Source organism: Ostrea edulis, chromosome 3 (genome assembly GCF_947568905.1).
Source record: "Ostrea edulis chromosome 3, xbOstEdul1.1, whole genome shotgun sequence".
Classification (NCBI taxonomy): Eukaryota; Metazoa; Mollusca; class Bivalvia; order Ostreida; family Ostreidae; genus Ostrea; species Ostrea edulis.
In genome coordinates, this window is record NC_079166.1 from 58,883,529 (window position 1) to 58,896,670 (window position 13,142).

Consider the following 13,142-nt stretch of genomic DNA (forward strand, 5'->3'; position numbering starts at 1 on the left):
GAAATGATATGATCGGCACTGAAACGTTCCTGGTAAAAGTTTGCATTCTTGTTGTGAACAATAATGGTGAACCAGTTACCGTGTGTGAAAGTCTGGTAGGATGTTTCTTTCAACCATCAATTTACTCATTGTTTGCTATTCAAATCTTTTATTAAGTACTAGAAAACATTATTAGTGATGCAAGGTAAAGATAACGAACAGTGATCAATCTCATAACTCCTATAAGCAATACCAAATAGATAGTTGGGCAAACACGGACCCCTGGACACACCAGAGGTGGGATCATGTGCCTAAGAGGAGTAAGCATCCCCTGTTGACCGGTCACACCCGCCGTGAGCCCTATATCCTGATCAGATAAACGGAGTTATCCGCAGTCAAAATCAGTGTGCCAAGAACGGCTTAACAATCGATATGAAACACGTCAGACAGCATTTGACCCAATACGAGGTTGTATTGACGAACTAGATCGTTATAACGACCATAGAATTTGCGAAATGCTGACTTCAATCGAGACTGTTGAAAACCCTCTACCATCAACTAGTTTGTCAGTAGCTTACTTCGATTTAAAAACTGACTATACGTAGAACAAGCTCTTGCATATCGAATGAGTTGAGATATATGAACACCATATGCAGGTGATAATGGAATATTGCTACATAAATATGGGAAGTTGACGATGGAGAAGCTGAAATCATCCCGTTTGTCATACAGTTGAGTTGTCAGTTTGCCGTTAATGTCTACTTTCAATAAAATATCTAAGTATGAAGCAGAAGTGGACGACTCTGTGGTGTCCTTTATTTCAAGCTCACAGGGATATATCAAATCGACATATGAATGAAAGCTATTATTGTTAATAGACAAAACGTCATCGATATATCCAAATGTCGAATTGAAAGCCACAGCGAGAGATTTTTTCTTCTCGCGTAGAAGTTTTTGAATAAATTCTGCTTCATATGAATATAGAAACAGGTCAGCTAACAAAGGAGCAGAATGCGTGCCGTTGGGAATTGCAACAGACTGTTGGAAAACCTGATCACCAAAGACCACGAAGATATTGTTAATGAGGAACTCTAGCATATTTTTTATTTAAACTTCAGAGCACTTGTGTGTGGAATCAGAGTGATGTTTAACAAAGTAAGTTTTTGAATGACTGATAATTTGATTAGTTTCACTAGTATCGATATACGCAATTGGGTGAAATCTGATAATATGCACAGCAGTGATATTGTAGTATACATGTACAAAAGTATGTGCCTATCATAATTGAGATTGATTCAGTTTCTAAATAATCGACCCAAAAGTATTGTTTGTTTGTTTAGTTTGTTTGACGTCCATTTAAGATGTTTTCTCCCTCATATTGAGACGTCACCAGTTGTAGGTGAAGTACCACAAATTTAGACATATGCTTAGAATTTACGGTCGTAGTAGTGTGGTTGTTTAACGTGCCAACGTCTGCCATGGAAGGGCGACTCTATCTTATGGGTATATCCAAAAGAACCGAGAAATTCACTTTTGCACTTGTTAATGCCGAGTATTTGGCGAAGGAGTAATCACTACCTATATTTATGTCTTAGGTTGACGCGGGCATGACACGAGGGAAGCTCAAACTCACGATCCACGCCCCCCCCCCCCTCGCTTACAAAGCAATCGTGCAACAACTGAGCTACCGGTGCCGGACACAAACATATTGAAATACGTTCGCTACATGATAAATAAAGTAAAAATAACGAACAGTGATCTATTTCTAAACTGATATAAAGAAGAAAAACCCAACAACAGGGCAAACACAAATCCTTACAAAAATCAGAGATAGGATCAGGTGTCTAAAGGAGTAAGCAATCCCTGTTGACCCGTCATGCCCGCCTTGACTCCTCTATCTTGATCTTGTGAACACAGTAAACCGTAGCCAAACTCGATATGAAAGGAAAGGTCTTAAAATGGAAAACACCAGATATCATGCGACCTAATTACAGGAGTTATTGAACTTTTGTTGATTGATATTCACACGGTTAGGATGTAGATATGTATATTGTACCCCTAAACCTTTATACATTGTATTTATGATTCGCGCCTTTGCTGATCAAGGTACGTTATGCAAACCTAATACCCATACAAAACGGCAAAAATGTCTCCATGTCTCCAATATGTTTAATAATACAGACAAACTAAATATCCATTACACTTATGTACACTTTGTGATGAATTTTACCCCGATACATATGTTTTGGCTTTTACTTAAAAGAACGCTATTTAATCATAAAAAAACTACAAGTAAATGAAAGTTTAAATCTACCTCCCAACAAGGTGATAATGTCCCATACCGTCATAAAGAAAGGTGAAGATAATAAACAGTGATCAATTTCATAGATCCCATAAAGAAATAACGAATACAAAATAAAAGCACAGGGCAAACAGGCGGACAGTCTGATCCATGTAGAATTCAATTCACACGTATGGATGAGCTATAATGAAATATATTTCTTGGTAATTTCGAATAATAATAATGCAAAGAGTTTTCTATGGTAAGCATAAAATGTACATTTAAACCATAAAATATGCTGATCTATATAATTTCTTTATATCAAATTGCGGAGAAGGAGACGCAAGTTTATTCAATTCAATTTCTGTATATTGGAAATTAGTTTCACGATTAAAAAGTTATAATTCAAAACTAATTCGTTACATTTTCTGCAAAAATCAGGTTACAAATTAAAAAAATCCAATAATATAACACATAATTTCAATATTCAGTCAAGGCCAGACAATATTCATGGAAATATTTAAATAATATTATGGACACAATTGAGGTGAAAATTTTATTTTTCCATTTTCATTGTTTACAATGCTTAACTAAAGTATTTATAATAGTTAACCAAACTTTTGATATCAGTTCTGGAGTTACAAGTGAGATACAACAATCATAATTCTTTGTTATGTAAACAAGGCTCGTGTCATGTTTGTTTATTTGATAAAATTAGCATGTGTAAAACAAAATGATATGTGTTAAATACTAGAAACTATTCAATTGTTTTCAGAATTAACTAATAAATTGAGAAATCTGCTTTAAACAAACTTTTACCAATATATTTAACCTTTGTAAACAAAAACATGGCAGGAGCCATGTTTACATGACAAAAAATTGTGAGCTCTATATCTACCATAGACCTCGACAGCTGACATTCAAATTTTTGCTGACTATTAGAAATACCTTAGTTAAGCATTCTAAAGATTAAACATTGAAAAATAAAAATTGAAAATTTTCAGCTGAAATCGTGTCCATGCCCCTTTAAGACTAAATAACATCCGATTATAAAGGTATAACTGTCTACTTTTAACAACATTAGGAAATGTTTACATGTTTATGTAGTCTTAAGATTAACTAGCTGGATACGGAACTAATTCAACCAAAGTGTAACACTTAGGAACACATTAGGAAAGTTGGCAAACAGACAGGAAGCTGAACTTTGAAACTGTAACAGGAAATAATATTAAAACATAGAAACAAAGGCGTGTTACAAGTTAGATCGTGGAATTGGTTCCTTCCTTGTCATGAGTACTCTGACACACGTTAAATATAATCCACACGTATGCACCCTTTCAATGAGTTAAAAATGTAAGATGGAAATTTATATAACAATTACACAAAGAGTTTCTTACGGAAAGATTATAACCATAAAATATGCTGATCATTTATATAATTTCATCATTGAGTCACGGGAAAAGGGATGTATCTTTAATCAACTTCAGTTTCCTTTAATTTTGTATATTAGTTATGAGTTATGAGATTGGTCAGTGTTTGTTGTCTTCATCTTTTAATACTGAAAATTAGTTTCACAATGAAGAGCTTAAATCTCTAAAAGAATTCGATAGTTTTCCGAAAAATTACCGTTAAAAGTTTAGGATATCATTTGAATTCTCTGCAATCCATCATATTTCTTACTATACACCATTTACATTAAACCCCGTCAATTGATTCGAAAGGTGTAAAAAGTCCAGGATTTTATGGACAAAATATAATCGTCACAATTTTCTGACGCTAGCTTTGTAATCTTTTGTCAGTCAAACTGGTTACCCTCCCCTTCAATCAAAAGAAAGGTTCCGCGCAACAGCCGAGATTGGGCATGCTTCACAATATTCAGTCAAAATTCACAGCTCTAATTTTAGAAGCATCATTCATCTACCTTTTAATACACGTAAGAAGGGAAATATGCGTCCATTACTTTTTGTAAACACATATGGTCATCAAGTTACGGTATCAGATGTGACGTTACGATTGAGTTATGCGGACTCTTATTGTTCTCCATCGAATCTAACGGGGAAAATATTAAAGTATGAAGTAATTTCTGTCATACTCTATCGCAATTCGATACACTATTCCTTTAGAATACTGATTTAACTCATAAAAAGCTACCCTATATCACAGTTACCACAATCTTTGTTCAAATGAAAGCTTAGATTCGCTGTCCATTACTTTGTATTTTGTCACATGTGTTCTTGTTCCGGGAAATACCCATGATATATGAGATCTTTCATTACCTCCTTCTTTATATTAGTCATAAAAATATGACAAATATACATTTTGTACGGATATTTTCTTCCTTCTTTACCACGTTTTAATTTTGCTTGAGATGATTAGCTTTGTATTTGGTTGATCATTCAGTCTGAATGTAAATGTATTCATGTAAAAAGATAAAACAAAATAATGCAAAGGAAAGTATTGGAGGCATGCAGCGAATTATAAAGATGGTTCTTGGTGAATAAAAAACACGATAGATAGATTTAACTAATGGCCTTTTTGAATGGTATTTAACACATCAGTTTATTTTACCCTACAATGTACTTGAACGTAAACACTATTATTCCTACCAATGATATTAAATTTTAAACAGATACGCTGTAGATTTCCTATTTTCAGTTCAAACATTTTAAACTATAACGTATCTTACTTTAAAATGTGATTTCATTCTTTTAACCAGAATTAAACATTGAATTATTTTTTGAATTTAATAAAAATAGATATTTGTTTTCCCGTCATGTACACAACAGAATGTTTTAAACTTGCCAGACCCATCCCACAATTTTCTAGTACAAAAATTGTTAAAAAGGCTGTCAAAAATCATGTCATGGGGCAGACTTGCGACTCCCAATAACAGGGGAAATTCTCATGAAACTCATCAATGCCATACATCATACATGCTCCAATTTTCTTCACCGTGTTTTATTGAAAGCATTGTTTCTCACTGCCTTTTTTGGATTTTTCAGACTAGGGGAATTAGTTACCAAGTCAATACAGGCTATAGTTCAAGTAATACAAAGGTCAGACGTCCATTTCGAAGCAAAAGAGGGGAGGTTAAGCAGTGTAAGCTTAATTTTACGTCATGCAAAAACTATGCAAGCTGACCAATCAATTACTATTTGCTTAGAGGTCCAGCCTGACAGGGAATTCTGTCCAGTTTTTGCTCTCTTTCACTATTTGCGTAAATTCAAACATTCAAGAGGTCCCCTTTTTCAGTTTATTAACGGGGTCCCAGTAGCACATTAATTAGTTTCAAAACAATTAGAGGCAGCCATTTCATTCATGGGTTTGAATCCAAAATTGTACAAAGGTCACAGTTTTCGAATCGGAGCAGCAACACATGCAGCTAGGTTAGGTTTTTCTGAAAATGCGATACAGCGAATGGGTCGATGGAAGTCCGATACTGTTAAGAGATATATAAGGACGGGTTCTTTTATTCTTTCAATCTAATGAGTCAGATTATGTCTGTCATATTCCCCTGTAGGTGTCACTAGATCACTCAACATTCGATGGGTCAAATTATGTCTGCCATCCTCCCAGAGACCGTCTTCAGATAAACATTAGATGGGTCAGATTACGTCTGCCATCCTCCCATAGACCATTAAATGGGTCAGATTATGTCTGCCATCCTCCCATATACCGTCTTCATATCAACATTAGATGGGTCAGATTATGTCTGCCATCATTATATGACTCTTAGTATATGTAAGTTATTAGTGATAAGTAGCCTCCGTAGGCCAGCTTATGTCTGTTACTTCCTCCTATACCTGTGCTGCTAGTATACATGCACTCCTGTATGTGCTAAATATGTTACACTGATGTAATCCAGGTCATAGCATCAGGGGTTTTGCTGGATAATTGAAATTGTATAAGTATTATGTGGTGTTATGTATTATTGAATTTCCTTTTCTCAAGATTCTGATATTAGAGAGGATTTTCTTTCCTCTGGCATGTTTATATGTTGTTTTCCTTGGGTGGCGGAAAATCCAGTGTTTGTTGGATTTTGGTGGCCTATTGTTTGTTGCCACCTTATTTTTCATCATAGTGATTATAATTTTCACACTATATCTTAACATGTAACTTTGGGAGATCCTAAACCAAGTCTATGTACAATTTGATAAGAAAGTAGGATCTCCCTAATTGTTTATCTTGATATCTTCTTGTCATTAATAAATGACAATTTTACAACTACAATAATTACTTGTTTGTTGAGATGAAAAATAACTAGCAGCGGGAAATATGTTTTAACTTCTAGATTTATCATATAGAAGGCATAAATTATTTTTTGAATTTAATAAAAATAGATATATTTGTTTTCCCGTCATGTACACAACAGAATGTTCAGAGTAATCACCAAAGTATCCGTGATATTCCTGGTTTTCTGATTTGGTCTTCAATAAATGATATCTAATGATACAAATCATTACAATAATGAACACCATAAAGAAATCTATAGAAGAGGAGTCCCCAATAGATATGTAATAACGGAGGGTATGCTTGATTTTATTCAATGTTACGTCCTTATCTATATGTGAACCATATATAGTTTGAATTGCATACGGTGCTATTGAGATGCATAGTTAAAATTAGCTGCAATAATGTAGCCCTCTCCGATTTTGTTGGGGGGAGAGGGCTACAACTCCTTAGGATCTCCGTAATAGTGAAATGCGGAAGTGATTCACTCCGGCAACTGATTCACCCCCGGAACGTTTTCGGTCATTTTAAACATTTGCTGACTTTCTTTACGTAAAGAAAATGATATTCTATGTTTCGTTGTCAATATACTAATTTACAACTTGCAACTTACGATTTGTGAGGCTCTATTCTACCGTTTTTAATAATTTCGATATATTCCAATTTTCGATTCATATCTGTGCGCCATGTATGATGTACTAAAGTTTCAACTTCCGATTGTCAAGTTATTTGCATATACCATATAAGGTAGTATTTACATCAATGGGCAAGTACGGAGGAGAAAGCTATTTCGTCGGTATTAAAAAGGTTTAGATTTAATATCAAGTTAAAAAAAGAACAACAGAGTGTAAATTCTTTTTGCAACCATATTGATTTTCCTTTCTTTTCTCGAGTAACTACATTTTCGCGCATATTTTCAATGTTTAGGTTTTTCAGTAGATCCACCTACGAGATCTCGCGATAACAAGCATGGCGGAGCAGACGACGAATTTTGCATGCTGTACATGATGTTTAATGAAAAACACCTTTATTAGACATGCCCAAGCACAAAGAAGGTACTCCTTTTGGTGTAAACAACATTTGGGAATATATACACGGAACTTATTATCGGTTATTCATAAAAGTATTTTGCATAATCACGGAGATCCTTTGGAATTTTACCGCTATCCCGAAAACGTCAGAATAAAAAAAATCGGATGGGGTTACATTATTGTAGCTAGGTTAAAATCAAGTACTTTGGCAATAACGAGCCTCGTTTTGACGTAAAAGCTCTTGTATCTCTTGTTTTGTTTTATCTGTGCTCTCCCACATTATGGGATTGTATATGATATATCCCAACGACTTGCTGCTTGTAACTGTCTCCTATAAAACATTAGATAATAAGAACAGGAGAATCAGCACTTAACATATTTCTAAATGTTGATACGATCTTACTGCATGTCAACACGGAGCTAAAATCAGTGTTATATATCTAATGAAGAAGGAGACACATTAGAAACATAAAATAATTAATGCAAATACATGTACAAAATACTGGTACTTTCAGGTATTTAATGAAAAATTGTATCCATACAAACAGGTATATCGATCTTTCTATGTATGCATGTGTCATTCTGTCCATACATACATACGTACATACATAAATACGTAGATACATACATACGTACATACATAAATACGTAGATACATACATACGTACGTACATACATACATACATGTATATGTACATACATACATAAATAGATACATACATACATAAATAGATACATACATACATACATACAAACATACATAAATAGATACATACATACATACATACATAAATATATACATACATACATACATACAAACATACATAAATAGATACATACATACATACATACATAAATATATACATACATACATACATACATTCATACATACATAGATACATACATACATACATATATACGTACGTACATACATACATACATACATGTACATACATACATACATACAGTGTACATACATTGAGGTATGTCTATCTTTTCTTCCATCCATTCATCGATCCATTCATCCATACATACTTTTCTAATCTAACCATATATGCATACCACTATATATGAAAAGGTCAATGACCAGTGATATATCCCACTATCCATTATTTCATAAAATTGTACATTCATGAATAAATTCATACACTCATATTTACGTATATACATGGCATGACAGGTTGAAAATTTTAGAATACCTAGATAAATTGATTGTAGTATAGTTTGCATTCAATACAAGGTTGATGGACAGATCACATGAGGGAGCCATTAGAAAAACTTTCTTCATTCGTACACGAGTGTTTATGTCTGTTCAGGTTCTCCCAGCATTCATCTGATAAAAAGGAAGAAATTGTTTGTACTTATCAGTCCATCGTTTCAAATTATAAGAAAATAGAATATAAAATATTTTCAAAATAAAAAGCTGATAATTAGATATTATGTTATGAGACATCGTAGTGTAATCCAATACAGGTGCAGTTCACTAGTTTCATATTATGTGTCTTTTCATTCAGAATGAATTTTAACATTACGATAGGCCAAAATATTCGATTCCGATAACTGCAAATGAAAAACAACTATATAAAATCCACAAGTATGTTCACGATTAAAGAGAATGTCGACTACTTCAACCTGCCTGTATGCTACGCATTGATTGATATATATTTTCCATGTATTGATAAGAATAAGATATATATTTTCCATCCATATTTGGATGAACAACACAAAAACTTCCATACATGAATTCATATCCCTTATCTGATTATCTTCACATATCATGGATAGTATGACCCCAATTGGGTTTCAATGCTTTCGCAGCTAAAGTCGGCGATGACGGGATGTTTTTCTCCTGTCTCTCTGGATCATTCACCTTGTTTAGGACTTTTGAATTTTAAGTGAAAAGGCTCTCATAATATGCTATATATACACTCCTTGTGATCAGCCTATTATGTTACCAAAGTTTTCGACCTTTTGACTTTGGGATTTGACCTAGTTTTGAGAAAACCTAACGTAGGCAATATCTCACAAAGTATGTAGGATATGGCTTTCACATGTTGTGTGTGCATTTAGATGCTTTAGATATCACCTATCAATGACATATATGCGGTCTGACGTGTTTCAAACCGATTGATCGGCCGTTCTCAGCACACTCAGTTTGATGCAGATTTTTAAACTTTAACCAAAACTTTAACCTTAGTCATAACTTGAATGGTGAGCGACAGAGTTCTTATATTTTACTTATGAATTCGTTGTGACAAGGCTTTTCTTTCGGTATCAAAACTGTTGACATGTGTATTACTTCCTTTTTGCCATTAGGGCATAGTATTTACTATAGGATTAAACATTCTTTTTGAAGAATTCATCGATGTGTAAACTCTGGACATTTTACTCACAAACTGAATAAAAGTGCGAAGCACTTTTATATTAAGTTTGTGAGTAAAATGTCCGGAGTTTACACATCGATAAATTCTTCAAAAAGAATGTTTGATTCTTATAATTCCAATTCATTCACTTTATTAACAATTGCAAAAATTTGAATAGTTTCCCCGTACTGTGTTATTTGTTTTCAGGCGTGTATGAATATTGAATGCTCGGTGCTTAGGGCCGTTGAGCACGGAGGCATTTTTATTGTGGCACACTGGCTGTGACATGAGGTCTTAGTTTTTGGAGTCTCATCCAAATGACTGCCCTATTTAATCGCCTCTTACAACAAGCAAGGGTTACTGAGAACCTATTCTAACCCGAATCTCCACGTATCAAACTACAATCGAAGAAAATGTTTTGCTAAAATTAAAACATAAAAAATAATGTAATGTTGACAAATAATATATCCCAGCTATGATTTTAAAGCCAATGGAATAACGTAAGATTGAAATGGGTACGAGAAATTTTGTCCCACACTCTGTGAGTAAACAAAGTCTTTTATTATACTTTCATGTAAAATACTCGAATCTGATTGGTTGAGAAGTATTTGCAAAAACATATAGATTACAGAAACAGACAGTGAATCAATAATGAATATATTTTCAACTCTCTCTCTCTCTCTCTCTCTCTCTCTCTCTCTCTCTCACACACGCACACACACACACACACACACACACACACACACACACACACACACACACACACACACACACACACATGATGAGTATATTTTCAACTCTCATATATACATACATATATATATATATGTGTGTGTGTATCTATATTTTTATTTTGCCATGATACGGTAGCCATACCCTGGATATTACATGTAAAAGTTACATTGTAATATTGACGAGAAAAGACGAAATAAAATTCAAAGTTGTATTACACTGTATGCAGGCTTAACATTCGTTATCATTTGCATATGTATAAAACGAAAACATTTTAGCGAAGAAACATGTCAGCAAAGATGGCATTAAACAAGTTATCGAACACCTATGGTATTGGATAGAAATAGTAGAGAAATGATCAAACTACATACACATGTAGGCGTCCGAGGAGTTATACACTGTTGGACAGGGAGGGGTAAAGTTGGAGCAGATTTTCATTCCACTGCTTTGGATTCTCTTGGCTCCGTGATTATATTCTGAACATTTACCGACTGTAAGAGAACATGAGAATTCACTGGATCAATCCGAGTATATTTATATTTATACCTTTGCTTCTGCTGTACAACCTACAGGAACCAAAAATTACAGGTATGATCAATCTCATAACTCCTACAAAAGAGGTGGGATCAGGTGCCTAGGAGGAGTAAGCATCCCCTGTCGACCGGTCACACCCGCCGTGAGCTTAATATCTTGGTCAGGTAAACGGAGTTATCCGTAGTCAAAATCAGTGTGCCAAGAACGGCCTAACAATCGGTATAAAACACGCCAGGCAGCATTTGACCAAAAGATAGGTTGTATTGGCAAACCAGATCGTCATAACGACCATATAATTTGCTAAAATACTGACTTTAAACGAGACTGTTGGAACCCCTGTACCATCAACTTGTTTGTCAGTAGCATGCTTCGGTTTAAAAACTGAACATAAGCAGAACAAACTCTTGCATATCGGATTATATGCAGTTGATAATGTAATATTGCTACATAAATATGGGAAGTTGACGACGGAGAAGCTGAAATCATCCCGTTTGTCATAAAGTTGAGTTGTTAGTTTGCCGTTAATATCTACTTTCAATAAAATATCTAAGTATGAAGCAGAAGTGGACAATTCTGTGGTGTTTTATTTTGAGTTCACAGGTAAATATGGAATCGACATATGAATGAAAATTATTATTGTTGATAGATAATACGTCGTCGATATATCTAAATGTCGAATTGAAGGCCGCAGCAAAATCATTTTTCTTCTCACGTAGAAGTTTTTGAAGGAGCACAATTTGTGCCCATGATGTATAATCTTTTTTTCGATTCCATTTCTTTGACGACATTCCATAAGAAATTCAAACCCGACATTAAACACTTTTTACTTGAGATTATGTAATTGGGTGGATTATCAAATGCTTATATCTAGATCATTTCACATGTATATTGGGGTTTTACTAAATTTAGAATCTTCTGTGATTCGTTAATTGCCGTACAATGATTTATTCACTATACATGTTAGGGATGCACCATGTACATTCAGATCATGTTCACTTGTATTCATTTTGTGGAGAATTGAGATCGTTCTTTACATACTGATTTTGAGTACGGATTACTCCGTTTACCTGATCAAGATATAGGGCTCACGGTTTGTGTGATCGGTCGACACCGGATGCTTACTTCTCCAAGGGCACTGATTCCACCTCTGGTATAACCAGGGTCCGTATTTACCCAAATCCTATTTTTGTATTCCTTATAGAAGTTGTGAGACTGAACACTAAATCAATGTTTGTTATTTCAGATTTCAGTAAAATTCAAATGATTTCAAACGAAATATTACAAATTTTCAAAGAGTATAAAATGATGCGAGATGGCCAGGCGTGTATGTGCATGTTTCATTCCTCCAAGAGTAGAGATAAAAAACATGATAGTGTTTTGTCCTTTTGAAACTTTACCTGTGATACAATGCAATCACTTAAGGTGAAGATAACGAACGGTCTAACATTAAAATCGTCAGACTTCATGCTTTTTGAAGTGAAAGGTTTCACACGTTTTTTAACTTGTTGAATTTTTCATTATCAATTTCAGATTGTCATGTTTTATTAAAGGCACGTTAGGGGGCACCTGGTATAATATTTAGTATATCCCTGCATATCCTATTCAAATGAAGCGGTATACTTTACTATGATACGATGGTTGTGTAGATATTGACATGACTTATTTTTTCAAGTGATGCTTACATAGAATTATTCTGTTTAATGCGCAAACTTCTATCGTTGCATTGGCCCACTCGTTGATAGCACAGTGGTACTCTAATTTCAAGCCATTTGTGCTACCTATTGATGAACAATTCTTTCTGATAGATGCCGCCATCCAATCATCTCTCGTAGTAGGGCAGTCATGAACTTGGAGAATTGTGTCGACCGAACTGTAGTTGCTAGCCTGTGGAAGAATTACCCAATTTTGATTTCAGACAGAGACATATATGGAGCGCCAAATTAACATAAACTCAAATAATTGAAGATATCTTCAATTATTTGAAGATATCAT

General features: G+C 34.3%; 1 protein-coding gene across 4 annotated transcripts in view; it reads right to left on the reverse strand.

The window, feature by feature from the left end:
• Positions 1-13,142, reverse strand: part of LOC125673265 (uncharacterized) — an 82,769-nt gene that overhangs the window by 57,958 nt on the left and 11,669 nt on the right. For 2 of the 4 annotated variants that reach the window (XM_056158349.1, XM_056158348.1), the window contains exons 6-7: positions 12,833-13,034; positions 10,988-11,107 (exon numbers count right to left, since the gene is read on the reverse strand). In XM_056158349.1, coding sequence (XP_056014324.1) covers positions 10,988-11,107; positions 12,833-13,034 — 322 coding nt within the window. The remainder of the gene's footprint in view (positions 1-10,987; positions 11,108-12,832; positions 13,035-13,142) is intronic. The other 2 variants (XM_056158351.1, XM_056158354.1) reach the window with 2 other exon arrangements.